General features: G+C 49.8%; 1 protein-coding gene across 1 annotated transcript in view; it reads right to left on the reverse strand.

Annotated features, from left to right (window-relative positions):
• Nucleotides 1-17,275, reverse strand: part of LRIG1 (leucine rich repeats and immunoglobulin like domains 1) — a 96,056-nt gene extending 78,781 nt beyond the window's left edge. Inside the window, 6 exon segments of the mRNA XM_074879087.1 lie at nt 16,636-16,907; nt 16,909-16,957; nt 16,959-17,002; nt 17,005-17,100; nt 17,103-17,141; nt 17,144-17,275. Coding sequence (XP_074735188.1) covers nt 16,636-16,907; nt 16,909-16,957; nt 16,959-17,002; nt 17,005-17,100; nt 17,103-17,141; nt 17,144-17,275 — 632 coding nt within the window.
• Between the last annotated feature and the right edge of the window lie 285 nt (nt 17,276-17,560).

Here is a 17,560-nt window from a genome sequence, read left to right on the forward strand (position 1 = left end):
CCATAGATCAAAATAATTTCTGCTCTTTCAGGAGCACTTTCTGCTCTGCTCCCCACACCCCTCACTCCTACCAGCTCCATCACTCCTAGGCCATCAGTTTGCACCGCTCATCCCAACCAGAAACAAACTCAGTTTAAGTTCCCTGTTGTTTTCTACAAAAGTGATCAGCTGTTGGCTAACAAGCTCCTCAATTAAACACCCTGTATCTACTTCAGTGTCTCTTCTTCTGCCCCTGAGCTTGCCCATTGCAGCCCCTGGTCCAGCCTGTCCCCTCCCGGCCCACCCAGCCTCACCTCCTGCCCTGCTTTCCAAACAGGCACAAAAAACCCCCACCACTGCCTTTCTTAATACATTACTAAATCCCATCTTATTTTTCTTCCCTGGGAGACTAAACATAGGCTGTTAGTTCAATCTAAAACTAAGTACATGCTCAAAAGACAGAACAAACAGTTTAATTGTAAGAAGTACTAAAAAAAGCACTCCAGTTGTTTCAGGTCATTTTAAGCTACATAAGTTTGTCCCAATTTTTCATGAGTTGCTTATGATGGAGATGAGCCCAACTGGAAAACCAAAATCAAGAATCCCTGAACTCTGAAGGAAGGTTCATCTAAGTTTGGGCCCATATCTGCACTGAATGCAACACAGCCAAATAACATTTTTCCATTATTTTTTATCACTATTGCTTCATGTTCTCCCCCATGAGCACAAGGTCACACCAAAATTTCTCCAGGTGGCCCCCAGTCCCATAAATTGTTAGAGATCTGGATTTACATCAGTGGGATTACATGAGATCAGCCAAATGTGCACATGCTGGAGAGAGAGGGGACAACACAGCACTTTAAAAATGGAGAGTATTTTTCATTTATAAATAGTTTACATTTTTTGGATCCAGTGGCAGACAACCCGCTCAGTCTGTACTGAAACCAAAGAAATATCATGTGTGAGCACAAACCACAGTGTAACAGAGATAATAAACAACAGACAGGCAGCCATATGCAATGGGGCTAGTGCTTTTGGTAGGGGAAGCAAATTAAAAGGAAAAGAAACACCAAATTCAGTAACCCTCATTCAGCCAAAGGGCCTATTAAATTTCAGAGGCAGCCATTTCTCCAAGTTAGGCTACACCAGTAACCTCCAAAGGCAGGCAGTCCCCTGCACCCTGCTGTGCTCCCCAGCTCTCGGCTTTAGCATCTCAGACATCACCCCAGCACTAAGGAGGGCACAATCCAGGTACCTGCACAAGGAGGGACAAAGCAATGTCCATGAAGTGAGGTCACACGAAGCACATGCACTAACACAGAGCATGGGGTGGCATCTGGATCCCAGAGCAATACCCTGGGTTAACATGCACAGGAGCAGCTCAAATTCTGATTCAAGACAGACCTGGTACACTCTTCTAAATTACGTATGGGAAAATTCTACAAGAAACAGGAACCTAAAATACACTGTGCATTCTGCAACCACATACCATGTTTTCACACCCCATGAGATTACGTTTGCAAACAGCTCATCCTCAGCATCAGGCAAGCAAGGGCTGCTACATGCAAAGCACCTGAAGTCTGCTGGGCTCCTCTAGAAGCCTCCAACTTCATGGACTTCACTAAGAGAACTAACCAGACTGGATTACAAGCCTACTACATCAACCTCTGCTTTCACACCAAATAAAACTAAAATGAACGCTGACATCTATCTTATCCATGCTTTTACAAATGTTTTCGATATTACATCAAACAATACCCTATATCCCACAGAAAAGACAACACTTAAAAAGGAAGCAGGACCACTCTGTGCTTGCCAAGCAGAGGAACCTGGACTTGGAGCACCTCTATTGAAATCAGCCTGCCAAGACCAGTTTGATGTGTTTTATTACTGCAAGGAATTCCACAAATATGCTGGTTAACTTTTGAGTGTCAGTGTGGGTTCCTAGGTAGGAAAAACAACTCCTTCAAACACACACTTTCCCGATTCCACAAACATTTACCAGATGTAAGAGAATTCATGGACAATTCACATGCCATGAAAAGTGTGTAGACACCAAATCTAGCAGAAGAGGCTGAGCACCCATCTCTGTCATGAGTGAAAACCTACAGCCAGATACGCCTGGCTGAACAAGGTTTGTTTTCAATTATATTTCAGATTCTTCTAACAATAACTGCATGGCGTCTGGCACCAACACATCTGAGCCTTTGAAGTGGTTCTTGACTTCAACGGGAAGAGGGGGAGGGCAAAAAAAGGGAATCAATCAGCAATTTCAGTCCAAGTCAGACCTCTTCTCTGAGGAGAAAATGTTAATACCACAATATCCCAGCACTCCAGAAATGTGCTAGCAAAAAACAAACAAAACCAAAACTTCTGTTTGGGTCAAAATAGCAATGGGCCTGCACTGGGGTTGCTGCTTTCACCTTCAGAAACATTATGAGATACATGGGTCAATGGTCCCAGGCACAGGAACCCTGTGCCTCCCAACACCTCCCCTCCGCTGCCTCAGGTGGTATGACACTCTGCATCCCATCCCCAGTCACTCATGTTCATGCCTGTAACAAAACACTCATGGAAAGAGACATCTAATGGCTAAACCCCAACCCCAGCAAAAGCACATTTCAATCAGAACAGGAAGGCAGTAAGCAAAGTTTGCTGTCACATCCCCCATTCAAAATGCCATTGCTGGCCACCCAGCTCCAGGAAAAAGGCAGCACTTCCATTTCCATATTTCTGGACAAAAGCAGCAGCTCCCTTTGAGCTTTTCCACAAAAAACATCGTCAATGTACATTTGGAGCATCCACAACAGACCAGGACAGCAACACATGGGTGCTGCGGGGTGTAAACTATGGGGTGTTAGTGACCACAAGACTGAATCACCTCTGGACATGTTCAGAACAACGTCCCCAGGAGCCTTAAGCAAGTGTGCAGTGCCTGCAGGTACACAAGCTGCCATACACCCTTGCTTTCCTTTCACCCAAGTTCATCTTCAAGTATCTTAAACCCCTTTTCAGATCTAGCCTTAAATGACATTGCTAAGATCACCAGGGAAGTCCGTGCAGAAGAAGGGCAACAAACCTCAGTTTTAAAATGCATATCTTCTTTATCTGGTTTGTTCAAGTAAGCACAGCTGTGGTTTAACAGCAACAAGGTGGCAAAGCACAACAGCTCTCAAGACTGGGGATGGTGGTTTTGGTTGGAATAATGTTAATTTAAAAAGCGATAAAAATGCCTTATTCGTTTTCCCTAAGCTGTGCCCAAATCCTACCAACACTTTTTGTTAGGTCAGGCAGTTTCTGGAAACATCTTCTGGCTCAAAACATTTGCAGCATTTCAAGAATCTGCTCCACAAATCTTGAGGCTGCTTTGTTCAGGAATGCTGACATGTGGGTAAAGGGGAAACCAAATGTTCTCTTGAATGCTGTAGAAAACTTTAAAGTCTGCCCAAGATAAAAAATGCAAGAGTCGAAACTCTGAAGGAAGTGTGGGTTTTCTGCTGCATTTCAAATATCATGCCAAATACGCTCTTCCAGCACAGGAATGTGGCTGTGCCAGGACAGCCTGCATGCCTACCAAGGCTGATGGCCTCCATGTGCTCCCCTCAAAACAGGGCTGGAGTTAGGAATGAATAAATAAAACAGACTTTCAGATCAAGTTTTCTTGGCCTTTACGGAGATGATTGCGCTGTGAAAAAGCTCTGGGCAGAGAGTCTCTTCCCCCCAGACAGGATCCACCCACATCCCAATGCCTCCCTGTCCACAAGCACCAAAGGGCAAGCTCATACTTGGTCTTCTCCTTGCGTGACTCCTGGGACACTACTTGAGTTGTCCTCTGGAAATACCCATTGCATTCCACAAAATTGGGAAAACTAGAGCTCTAGCTTATCCATGAAGCTTAATATTTACAGGCTTACATTAGGCGAGAGATCTTCACTGCTTTAATTACAGGACCATTTTCAGGCTGAGGAGTCCTCCCCAAGCCAGCAGTCTGCTGGTGGCTGCCAAAACAAGGCCCAGTTTCTCCGACAATGCTGCTGCCCCATCAGCTTGTCATTTCTGCCCTGCTCCCCAACAAGTCCCAACAGATACTGCAAGATGCAGGCTGGACAGATGCTTCTGACTCCTGATTGCAAGGCTGCAGGACACAGCATCACAGCACTGGGCCAAATGCAGACCAAGGGTGGGAAGCAACCACTGACCCGTGCTCAGCCTGCTGCAAACAGCCACATATTGCCCCAAAAACACCAAGTATTACACACACATCCAGAGGGGATATGGTCGGTTCACTTTGGCTCAAAAGTCCTCAGTGGAGGTGGCCAGACAACAGCAAAGGAGCCAGCAGCTTTAGGCCTGGCAGAGGGAGCAGTGTTGGAGGGCTCCTGCCTGGCTTGTCCTCTGCCTTTGTTCTCCCTGGACCCAGACCTAAACAGGCATTTTGCAACCCTTTCCCCCACACCTTGGGAGTGCCAGGAGAAGGACCAGCTCTCTTTCTCTCGGGCAGGCATGGCCAGGTGGCTCTGAGTCATCCCAAGAGGGATTTTGCATTTCAAACATAACAAGCAGGAAAACCATCAAGAGGCCTTTCAGCTGTGACAGACCATAACCTCCCCAAAACATTTCAAGGCACGTTTTCAATCCACTCCCAATCCCACCCCAGTCCCACAAGGGCTATTGCTGTTATTGTCTATCACACAGCAGTGTCAGGAAACTGCCTTCCCGGGGGTCGGAAATTTTCCTGCCACCAGCTACAAACAGCACAGAGCCTGAAGGGAGGGGACAGAGCCGCCCAGGGAGATGATGGGCCAAAGGAAGATTGGAGGGATGATGCATCCTGCAATGGCGAGGCAGACTGTTTTATAACCAGCGGTCAGAATTACTCAGGAAACCATAGAGGAAGCAATTGGAAATTGTTGGACAGGGAAACTTCCCCATTTTGTTTCCAAATGTGCATGCCCATAAGTCTGTGCTGAATTCCTCTTTTTAGCCATGCCTCTCAAGCAAGGCAACATTAATTAGCATGCAGCCCCAAAAATGTTCAGCTGCCACCTCGTCCTCCCCAAAAAAAGTGGATTTGTGTTGTTTTGACTTAAAATTTATGACAACCCTAAATGGCTTAATCACACAGTCTCTTCCCCAGCAAGCCCCACACTAGCATTACGACTTGCACACAGGGTGCTTGAAAACCTCGCCTTTGAGCTGGCTCAAGTATTCACAGCTGGAGAGTGAAGAAAATAAAGTAAACAGCAGTAACCGGAGCCCAGCCAGCAGCCTGCACGTACCACCGGCTCATCAGCAGCACCAGGGCTCCTGAAAGGGACCATCACCTGAGGACTGGGTGCACAGGGGGGTGTGCAGGAAAGGTGTTGGAAAAAAGCTTGTGCCAGCTGAATAAAAGGAAAGCCTGTGAGCTGGAGCAAGCCTGGGAGACACACAGAAGGATACAGCACAGTCTCAGTGTCCCTGCCAGCTGAAAGGACAGCCCGTCAGGCTCTTGTTAAGCAGACCACAAAGTGGTAGCACTTGAGATGAGTGCTAGGAACCACGAGAGAGAAATGCTGTAGTAAACAGCTTGGGCTGTGATTTGGCATCTCCCAAGCATGCTGCCCAGCTGCATGGCTGCCTTCTCCCCACACTTGCTATAAAGCCCTGATCCCATGAGTGGCCAGAGCAGGCAGGAGCCCCAGGCAGCCGTCCCTGTCCTGCTGCAGTGCTGCTGGGGAGCAGAGAGATGCAGACACCCACGGCCACTGCTTCCCACCCACAGCAGATTGCTCAACACCCATCAGGCCACAGAGGCTGCTTCTTCTTGGAAACACTGCTCCAAGAGAGCAGCAGCGAGTCGCCAAAAATGATTCCCAGCTGTGGCCACGGCAGTCACAAGGGCTGGCTGCTTTGGCTGAGGCACTCCCCCACTGCATGGGTGGCACCACTTTATACACAGGGAAATGACCATGCTGGACCCCAAAGACGTCAGGATTCACGTGCTGCCTCCACAGCACCCCCTGCTCACAGGAACAATGCATGGGGTAACCCAGCACCAAACCCTCTTCTCCTACCTATGCACATTAGCTAATGCCAGCACCACCCCAGTAAGACTCTGAACCCGCCCTTAACCGATCTGCTAGCACTCAGCAGAGCCATCCCACAGCTGGGTCTCTGCTATCCTCTTTTCCTGCAGGGATGGTTTAATGGCACTGCTCTGCCCTACAGAGATTCTTTGATGTCTCATGGGACAATCTCACATTGCTTCCCTTACCTTGGCAGAGATACAGCCGCTCTCCCCAGCCTGCGGCCTATGAGAGAGGTAGGCATGTCAAATTTTAGTTCACTCCTCAAACTGAAGTTGGCCAACAGCATCAAAAGCTCCGGGGGAGAGAACGGACACATGCACCATCACACAGCCTCCTTTCTCAGGAAACCTGGGTAAAAAGCAGTACCTGCCTCAGAGATATTATTAAACAAGGGAGAAAAGCCAACTGTTGTTTTAAGTAGACAGTATAAGACAAACACATTTTGTCAATCTGTACAGCTTTCTGTCCAAGGAGATTAACTCAAAGACCAGTACACGTCTCTGCTGGTAAGGTCAGTAAGAACAAAATCACAGCTTGTCGAGGGGTTCAGCTCACCAAGAAGTCAAAAGCCAAGCAACTTCACTGGGGAGCTGGACTCAGCCCCACAGAGATAAACAGATGCATTTACTAAAACTGCAGGAGCTGAAGTGAGTCCTGCGTGCATCCCTGCAGACCAGAGACGCAGGCTGCTGGCTCCATGTTCAACAGGCAACAAACCAAGTGACACCCCCGGAGATGAAAGCGCTCAGAAGTCAGGGGTGAAGCCTCAGCTCCACAGACCTCCTCCCAGACCAGAAAACTTCTCCTTGCTCACTCACACAGCAGAGGTGGATCTTGCGCAGGCACCGTTTTATTATCTTCATCAAACCATTTTCTGACCTACTATAACAGGAACAGTTAGTTCATCTGCTCTTATGAGATAACCCAAACACCTTAACTTCATTGATCTCAACAACTTTTGTGTGGTCACCATCTCAATAACAAAGGTCAGAAAGTGGGAAGAAATATGTATCAGAGGTTTACAACCATGTGAAACAATAAAACCAGCACAACTCTTACGAATGCTTCCAAATCGGAGTCTAAAAATACACTCTTATTTCCTGATTTAATGCAGAATGTGTGCCCCACTCTAGAAATAATCCAAATGTGCTTCAACGCCAAGACTTCTGCCTTAGAAGACTTGTTTAAGGAAGAAAAAGGAGGAACAGAGTTGTTTATAGACTAATATAGATGGGAACAGCACAAAAATATGCTTAGTAAAGGAAAAGTAGAAAGTATTATGACACCTTTCAAAATAAAACATCATATGGTTTGTTTAAATGTCCTAAAACAGGACAAGTCTGCCCATTTTGCCAAAACAAATGAAATACAGGTGTGGATGTGACTCTGCCCCCTGGTTCAGAAGGAGACAACGGTTTACGGTGAGTTACACAGAAAAACAGAGCACAGGATGCTCTCCTGGCTCACCAGCAAGGCCAGACCATAGGCAGCGGAGAGATGAGCACCAGCCAAACACCCCATGTCAGCAGCACGTGGCATTTCTGCACTGCCCATGCCATCGCCAGACAAGTGTGGGAGTGAAGAAGTGACTGGAGATAAGAAAGGGAAGAGGTTGAGGAACATCTAGGTGCCACCCGTATCAAGAGATACCTCCTCACCCTTTGCAAATGACAGAGGGGTCACTGCTGACATGGGCCATGCACGCACCCCTACCGTACTCCCCATCCCCACATCCCCTTGGGGCTGCAAATCCCAGTGAGAAAGGAGGAAACTCCATGACTCTATGCACCTTCCAGCTCCAACTCAAAGCAACCACCTTGTGCTGGGGAAGAGCTGAACTTGGGTTGCCTGCTCACAGACTGGGCTGCTGCAGAAACAGCCCATGCTGTCCAGGCTGCCAGAGAATATCTTTTAGGTCTGTGCTAAAGGAAGGCTTCTGGTGCTTTTTCACAGCTCCCAAACCTGGGTGGACTGCAGCTAACTGAGACACAGTAAAAAGCAAGCAAAGGCTGCTCCCCAGGCAGTGGTGGAGGAGAGCTAGCTCCAGCCTCCCCCCGCGCACGCTGTGGAGGAAGGAGAGGCACCAATGTTTGGACAACTGGAACACATTTAGGGGGCAATTTTTCACAGGGCCTCCAGCCAGGCTGTTTCCTACGATAGCCATTTTATTGCCTGTGATACAACCCACACCCCATCCATGAGGTCTTCCACCACCCCATTCCTACAGAGACATCACCCACATCAAGCCCTTCCAATGGGCCACCTATGCACGCAGGACACCTCCAGCATCGCATCCTCAAAAGCGACCAGAAGACAACACCCAGTAAACCTGCCTGCCACCTCCATTTGAGTATCTTCCAACTGGGCTCATCCAGTTGAACACCTTCAATCCCAGTACCCCTCCGTATTGGCAATCAAACGGCACTAGCCAAGCACTGCCGTGCACACTGCAAGCACCAGCCCACTGGCCAGCCGATACTTTTTAGAACTGTTTTTCAGATGATAGATAACATAGTAAACCTGTGTTTATATTGGCACACGGCAGGCTAAAACAGACTTTAAGTGCAGTTATAAAACAGCCCAGTCTATGCTGGCTGGACAAACCGTGTTTTGAACTTGCAGGGCAGTATTTGGCAAGAGGCTCATTAGTAGCTGGTGTTGATAGTAAACTCTCCAGGGCAGAGTAGTATTCACAGCACTGAAAGACAACAGGGTCCCACCCTGGCAGGTGCGCATCCCAAAAGCACAAGCTTTGGGCAACCAGGGAGAGAGACACTGGTGGTGAGGATGGATCCACGTCCCTATGTGTGGGGAAGTGTAGCCCCAACTTCACATTTTGCATCTCTCATTTCCTTCTTGCACCTGAGGGCTTGTTCTGCCTTTCTGCAGGGAGCAAGCTGCCAGCTGGAGGAGGTGGTCTAGGAAAAAAGCATCTTATTTCAAGATTTCACAGCCAAATTTCCACTGAACTCAAGGGGTGTGTTTTTTAATCTGAAAGGATTCATCTAATAAAAACCAGTGCCTTCAACAGGGAAACATTTGCAATATACTGCCCATATAGGTCATTAGGGCTCACAAGAAATGCATTTAAGACTGCACCTCTGCAGATTTCCAAAATTAATGAGATTGCCCCAGGGGGTCCAAAAGTCCAAAAAAGATACCGCAGGAAGATTTACAACCAAAAGTTACTGCCTCATTATGAGCAGCGATATCAAGACTACCTATCAACCCCCCAAAAAACATGACAAATTCTCTTGCACACAAAACTTTGGAAGCTAATGCATTTTAAAATGCAACTTGTGCATGACACTGGAGTATACATTTTAAAAATCTGTAGCTCTGTGTAAAGCTGTTGTACCATAAGAGGGTCTCTGACACTTTTCCTGCTGAAACCCATGCAAAGCCACTGCCATGACAAGGGCAAATAACATTCTGCCTGCACATCCAGCATGGTTAACATTAATAAAAACTAGGCAGACGGCTACAGTTTGAGACCTGTCCTCCAATTCTTACTCAAACTGAAAATGCAACCATGGAGAAATGAACCATGTTCCTGGAATTAGATGCAACACATCATCAGGCCTTGAGAGGTGCCCCCAAAATAGCAGGGCCTGCTTCTAGGCTTCTCCAAAATTATATGGTTGTGGCTTGAGAAACAATGTGCTGAAAATATAATGAGGGAGCATAACATATTACTTATGTTGTAGTCCTGCTCTGAAGCTGGAAGAGGCTGGGGTTGGAGGATTTGGGCTGCAGTGCAGGACTTGGTTAACTATTAATGCATGACTCAGCTACAATAATAATAGGTATTTCATGTTGTGTGCTAGCACAACGGCATCCTGGTCCTTGACTTGGGCCCCTATGCATGGCAGAAAAAAAATTACCTTGTAGTACATCATTTAATAGCTGGACACACCAGGAAATGGAAAAAGAGGGTTTATTCACCCTTTGTTTCTTCCTGCAGCCTCACACACTGCTCCTTCCTTCACATGCCGCTAAAAAACAGCAAGGGACCTCAGGAGAGAGCTGTTAGTGGGTGCCCAGCCTCCCAGGCCTGCATGAAACCACAACCAGAGGGCTATGATTATTCACCAAAGACATGCCCTATGTCAAATTACTCCCCTTGCCCTGAGGTGCTAATTTCTGCCCAACCCTGGAACAGCAGAGTGATGAACCTGGAGCCAGGATTTTCTGCAGATGGCTCTTCCCAGCAGCATTAGCTTAAATTATCTCTACTCCATTCATCCACATGATCCCATCTAGCTCCACATTGCAAAACAAGGGGAGTCACACTGGGTGATTAGGTTAGCAGCACAAAATGATTATGTTAAAAGCTGATGGGCTGAGCTAACTCAATCCAAGGTGTCTTGCAGGGAAGCCAACAAGATCAATTAAAAGCCCTGGAGCCCTAATTGAGTTTCTGGGTGCGGTTGACATACAAGTCAGGAACAATACAGGAATTATCAGAGTGGGCTACTGAGGAATGAAAGCCATCATCCCATTTTGCAGCCACTCAGAACTTCAAGACACAACTTTAACCCCTCTTCAAGAGATCAAAGCAACCAGAAACCAAAGGCAGGCATGACCAGGACCTCCTGGCACTCAACAATTCCCAGCTACCCTGCAGAGCCAGTGGGAGCTGCATATATATATTCATGAGCCCAGGTGTATGCACAGTCAGGAAGGGGTTTCCCCAGCACCTGGGGGAGAGCCTCAGCATGAAGCCACCTTGAACCCTTCCAGCATGCTCTGCTGAAGCTGCACACTGGGGAACATCCTTCCAGCACTCCAGGATTTCCCTGCATCAGGTGGGACTCACGCCAACTAAAGGTCCATCACAGCAAAGTGCTTCTGCATCTGCCTAAATCCTCATCAGAGACAACACTCCAGCACTAGCTTAACTTCTATCAGGGAAGTAAAACCTCACCCATGCTCAAGGAAGCATTTAAGTACCTGAAGTACTTTGTTGAAGTGTCTGGGCTCCCAAACATATCAGTTTACCACCTCTAGCCTCTTGATGCCACCAAGCGAAGGGAGAAAGCAATCAGTCTCACAGTTGCTCCTTCATCACTTAAATTCCAAGTAGGAACTCCTGCAAGGCTCAGCCACCCCCAAACCTTACACCCACAGAACTGTAGACAGTTTGCACAAGCAAAGAAAAAAATAATTAAGCTGTATCTAACACATAATAATGGTTGATTTTCCTAGAGAACAATTGATGGTGTGTTCGTTTTTTCGGCTGCCTACTGAGACGCTCGCTCTCCTGCCCTGGGAATTTTCCCTCTGCAGCTCCTCCTCCCCCGGCTCCCAGACCATCCATTCTCCCCTTTTCAAACTGCACCCATTGTAAATGGCACTGAATATTAACACAGCCCATTGAGCACTTGCTCCTTTTGTATGGGACCCCTGCGTTTCAAATTGCAGTCACTGTGGAGAGGAAAAGCCTCAAAGTGATTAAATGCCATGAAGTTTCTCAAAAGGAGAGGAATATGCAGAGGAGGCTGAGGGGGTCCTAGAGCCTTTCACTTGAAGCTTCTGCAAAAACCAGCAACACTTCTTGGTGGGGATATTTTATTCCCTTCAGGCTTCATTATGAATCTCTCATGTATTCCTAATCCTAGTCTGAGATCATTTTTGCCCCAGCTGTGGCAAAATCAGACAGCAATTGCAAAGGACTTGCTGTTAACTGCTGTTCTCCAGTATGCACCAATAAATATCACGGCATGCTGAGGGTGGTCAGAGAATCCACCAACACATGTTCACACAGGAAGAGTGGATTTATTTGCAAGCACATGTAGCTATTTGTGCCTAAGCAGCAGGTCCAGAGAGGCACTGCTTTGCAAGGAGAGGCTTTGCTGTTACCCCACCTGGGCCAAGCTCCAGAGCAGCAACTGCAAGCCTGTAGGATGCAGAGCCATCCCACAGCTCCAGGGCCCGAGACCTTTTCTGAGTAAGGCCACCGCTGAGGACCACGCTCCAGGAAGCACCAAACCCAAGCGTGCCATTGCAAACTGAGAAGAATTTTTTTTACAAGCACCATCAGCTCCCAGCACCGTCCTGCTTGAGCAGGAAGCCTTCCTTGGACCACCACCGCTGCTGGCTTTGCAGAATTTCTTTGGGTTTTCACTCCCTTTCCCCAGGAGGAGGGAGGGGGACTGGCTACCTGTACCAACCTGCATACCTCTCTCCCAAGCCAGCCCTCCAAGCCCCGTGGCCCCCCGGGTGGCCAGCACACAGTGAGGGCTCCACAGCTGCCCTGAGCCCAGAGTGGCGATTACTTAATCTTTGTTCCATTATTTCAGCAGGGCATGCAGGGAGGAAGAGCCAGGAGCACTCCCCCCTCTCAGCACCTCAGGAGAGTCCCCTACCACCACCTTCTCTTCCAACATCTGCAGAGGAGCACAAGTCACTCTGGAATCCAAGAGCAGCTGATGTCCATCTCCAGAGCGCACCATGCACACAGGCAGCAGCACAGCAAGCTTTCTGCAGAGCCCCACTCTGCTCTACCAAGCAAGCAAAGAAGCTACCCTAACACACAAGAGCAGAGCACCAAGACCTGAGACATTAAAACTCCAGTTTAACAAGAAATTTAATAGGTAATTTTGAGCAGAAACATTCCCTTTCATTGCATTCAACAAAATCTTTCTGTGCGTACACACTTGAGCACAGCAGGAATCTGCTCCTGACTCCTAGTTCAAATGCACTTCCAGGCCCTAAAACCATTGACAGGCACCCACAGGATTTTCAAAAGCATCCAGACGCTTTCCCCAGCTCTCCCGAGAGCAGCAGCACTGTGCAGACAGCCAACATCCTCACAGCTGATGCCTCAGGGCAGCTTATCCATACAGCCAAACCCCAGAGCCTCCCCGGGAAACCGGGAGCAGCTCTTAGTTCAGCTCTCCCGGGCACTGGAACACTCTGCCTTGTTCCCAGATGTGTCAGGCACACACTGACCCAGAGGCAGAAGGGTCTGTGCACAGATCCCCAATACCCAAAAAACCTCCCCTAGCCATCTGGGTCAAACACACACAACACATCTGTTTAAAATAAAACCTTTCATTCCTCCAGATCATACCAGCAATGAATTAGCTATTCAACTGCACTTCCACAGCCCCAAAGCCTTCTCACCATTACAATTTGTACCCAAAATACTATTGCTCTATCACTAGAAAGGAAAAAGCACACACACACCCCCCGCCCCTCACACATGATGCCTAGGCAAAATCTCTTCTACCACTCCTCAAAAATTAAGATGCACGGAGAGACAGAAGCAGAGGATGGGGGGGATGTGCCATGTCACCAATACTACTGCAGCCCAGCACCTGGCTTTTCTGGGCAAGAAGCACTTTGTAGTTAAGCTTGGCCCTAAAGTTTATGCCACATATTACACTCTAACGTAAAAACAAACTTCAGACTTCAACACCAAAGCCATGAAGCATCTCCAGCAGTTTCAAAGCGAGACACTGCAAAGGAGTCCTGCACAGCAGCTGCCCAGCAGAGTTTGACTCTCCAGCATCCCCCCACGGAGCAGGGACTTTTCACAGCTGCAGAGCTCCCAGCGGCTGGGTGCTGTGGCTCCGGTGAGGATGGTACAGGTCATGACAGAGTGCTGCAACGTGCCCTACGCAGGGCTGCTCAGCTAGAGAGTCCTGCACGCTTACACAACTGGCACGCACTATTGAGCTGCCTGTTGCTTTTAAGAAAAAACCCACCACATCTGTGCCACGCTGCATTAACTGTGAGCGACTGCAGCGCACCAGCCCTTCTGCATATCAGTTATGCCTTCTGAAAGCTAGGGAGAGAAATTACAACTCCAAGCTCTAGTGCCAGAGAAATAACAATAGTTTCAAAAGATCCCAAAGCTTTTCCTCAGTACTGATAGTCCTGTTGACAAAATACGCAGCACGATTAAGTCTGTTCCAGAACCCTCCCCAGTGGCCGAGCCACATTTCCAACCCTACAAACAAAAGCTGTATCTTCAACAGATTGAAAACTGACTCCAGGCACTGCTTCAGCATTGTGGCACTCATTAGAAATAAAGATAAACTGCTAAGGAGGGATTTTTCAATAGCCCTTTAATGAAGTTAAAGCCCAGCCACCACAAGTCACTGAAAACAGGATTTATCTCATCTCCTATTATCAATCGAACATGCCCAAGCTTATCACCCCGGGGAAGCAGACTCCTTCGGCAAGAGACACAGCCTGCCCAGAACTGATGGAGATGAGGGATGCACAGTTCCGACATCACCCATCTCACCCTGGTTTACAGCCGGGGGACCCGCACCCCCAGGCTGCGCCCCTATGTCAGCCCAGGGCCACTGCAAACCTTCACATTTGCCTTCTGTTCCTTTAAAAGGGCATGTTAAAAAAAAAACCACAAAACAAAAAGCAATGAGATAGTTGTGTAGAGATAACTTTTCTCCAGCACATGGTGCTTTTATAGAGACATTAAACAACTACTAAAAAAACGGGTTAGAAGCTCTCTGCACCAGAAATGACCATTTATAATCCTACCAAGCATGAAAAACATGCTTCGGCTTTGTGTATCTAAACAGAAGTAAGCAATTTAAGTGATTTTTAGTGATTAGAAACAATATTACTTTAAAAACAGAAGTATTCTCAATAGCTTAAATGTCTGCTTTTTATAGTGGCTACAGAGAAGGAAAACACCCTTAATTTAGCACTGTCAGATATTGAAAGCCATCACAAATTTCCACTTTAGCCAATTCTTGGGTTAGTTTAAAATTTACAAAGTTACAAACCATATTCTAAGTGGTTAAAAGACCAACAGCCCACAGGTCTGTAGCATTAGATTTATACATGCTATTACTTCACCAATAAAATTTAAACTGAACTCAAGACACTCAAAAAAAATCTGTTCCATATGAGAGACACTCCTGCGTATTCGCACTCTTGAAAAAAAACACACAACAACAAATTTGTTCAGACTGGGCTATTAATGCATTTCTCCACACAGACAAAGATAAGTTGTTAAATTTTAAAGAGGCACATGGAGATGCTGGAATTGTGCTGAGAAAAATTAAAACTTGCTCTGAAAGGTGCCCAAAGCCAAAGGAAGGCTCTTTCAGCACACACAGCAACAGGTGAACGGGATGAGTCAGGGTTTTAGTGCAGAGGCCACACACTCCTCTCTGTATGACACCCGATAATTTCATGTAAAACAAGGCACTTCTGCAGCCAAAAGTGAATAATATCAGGAGAACCTGACAAACCTCTAATAATTCTTCTTATTAAGGAGCTGGATGATCTCCAGCAACACTTCAGTGACCGTTCTCTCTCCTGGCAAAGCCGAGGAGTATCCATTACAACCAGGGGTTTTATAGATTCAATAATCTATAAATCTGTTCAAACAGCAGAAAGGCCCAGCAACAGAAGCACTGAGACACTTTTCTCTTTCCCCTTCTGGATCCTTATTCCCCTAAGGTTAGCTAATAGTTGAGGACACTTAGTTTTACAAGTTTATGAGCACACACACATACTCTCAGTCCTCCTGCACTGTCACTGCCAAATGAATTGAGCTGTCAAAGCCCAGCACACTTCTGCCTCCAAATCTCCTGTACTTTATGTGTCTGATGTTCTATTTCAGATCTTACCGGGTCAGAGCAGCACTTACACAGCTGGCGCTGACCTGCTGCACTTTATGGGAAATCACAACCACACCATCCCGCACTTGGGCATGTACCTGAACACTTTAAAAAAAACCACCTCCTAAGGGGAAAAAAAAAGCCCCAGCGCTGTACTAACCACCAGGTGCTGGGCTATAAGCTCAGCTGCCATCCAGGACATGTGATACAGGTTAGTAACTCTGACAGACAGACAAGTACCCTGGGAATCGCAGCCAGGCACGCAGCTTTTATTGCTAAACACCACCTGGTTTTTCTTGAAACACCGCAAGAGCACCGACAGAGCCCCACGACTCGGTTTAGACCCGTGCTCGCCGCCTCACCGGGTTCCACACCTTAAGGGTTGGCAGCTCCACAGGTCGATGGGGTCCCCGCTCAGGTGCCGGGGTGCGGGGCTGGGGCGCGCCCCGGTTTGGCGCCCCAGGCCGGCGGGGGATGGATGTCCTAATAAGGCTTCGGCAGCCCAGGCCGGCCGTTATCTCCAGCAGCTCCCAGCGCTGGGGACCAAACCCGCTCCCGGCTCTTCTTCCTCCGGGACACCGCTAGGGAGGGGAGGCAGAGCCAGCCCAGCGAGGGGCCGGCCAGGCAGGGAGCCCCGGGCTCCTCTCACCCGGGACCAGCATCGCACCCGCCGCCTCCATCCCCGCCTCGGGCGGGACCCCGAGGAGAGACACCAGATCACGAGAGAAGTTTCACACCGCGTAGCTCGGCGCCCACAAGGCGGTACAGATCGCTTTGCTTTAAAAACAACAAATCTGACTTTTGTGGGGTTTTTTTGTTTAGAGGGTTTCTTTTTTGGTGTTGTTTCACAAGCTCCCCCGGCGCGCCCAGCCGCCGGCACGCAACCCCGGGCGGAGCGGGGCCGCCCAAACCCCCGCTTCGCCCCCAGCCCCGTCCCCCCGGTCCCTCCCCAGCGCGGCGGAGCCCCCGCCGGTACTCACACGTGCCGCGGCCAGCGGGGCAGGTCCCGGGGCACGGCGGGCAGCGCCAGCCCGCCGCAGCTCAGCGACTCCCCGCCGCAGGCGCAGCCGGGGGGGCAGTCGGCGGCGGCCGAGCCCAGCAGCCCCAGCAGCAGCAGCGCCGCCGCCGCCCCGCCGCCCGCCCGTGACGGCACCGCCATTTTGTATCCGGCACCGGAGAAGGTCCGAAGCGGGAGGAGGCGGCAGGAGCGGCCCCGGCGCGGAGCGCAGCGGTAACGCCGCGGGGCCCCGGCGAACGCTCAGCGCCGCTCCGCCGCCCGCAGCATCGCCTCGGCCGCCGGCGGCGCGGGGCGGTCACGGCACCGGCATCCACCCGCCGCCGGGCGGGCGGGCGGGCACCGCCGGGCGGGTCGGGTCCGCGTCCCCGCCGCGGGAAGCGCCTCCTCTTTCACGCCGCACGGCTCCGGCCCGGCGGCCGCTGGAACTCTCCCCCTCCTCGGTGCGGTCCCGCGGGGCTGAGAGCCGCTGACGACCGCCACCGCTCCCGCCGGCCCGACCCCGCCGCTCGCCGCTCCCCGCCCGGCCCGAGCGCCGCTCGCCGCGGACCCACGTTGGCGACACCGCAACATGTAGCCGCGCCGCCCCCCGCGCGCCCGCCCATTGGCTGGCGGGCGGCCTCCGGCGGGCCCGCGCGCGTCGCCATTGGCCGGGAGGGCTCCCCCCCGCCCCCGGCGCGGCGCCGCGGAGCCCTATTGATGCCGGCGGCCCGTCAATCAGGGGCGCGGGGCCCGCCCCTCTTTCCCACTCCAGGTGTGAACGCGGGCGGCCACCGCCCCCCCCCCGCACTACCCGTCTTAAAGGGGCCGCTCCCTCCGCCCTCCCTCCCCGCTCCTCCGCGGGGAAAGTGGTTTAAAAACCTCCCTCCCCTAGATGTGAACAATCTGCT

Source organism: Strix uralensis, chromosome 10 (assembly GCF_047716275.1).
Source record: "Strix uralensis isolate ZFMK-TIS-50842 chromosome 10, bStrUra1, whole genome shotgun sequence".
Lineage (NCBI taxonomy): Eukaryota > Metazoa > Chordata > Aves > Strigiformes > Strigidae > Strix > Strix uralensis.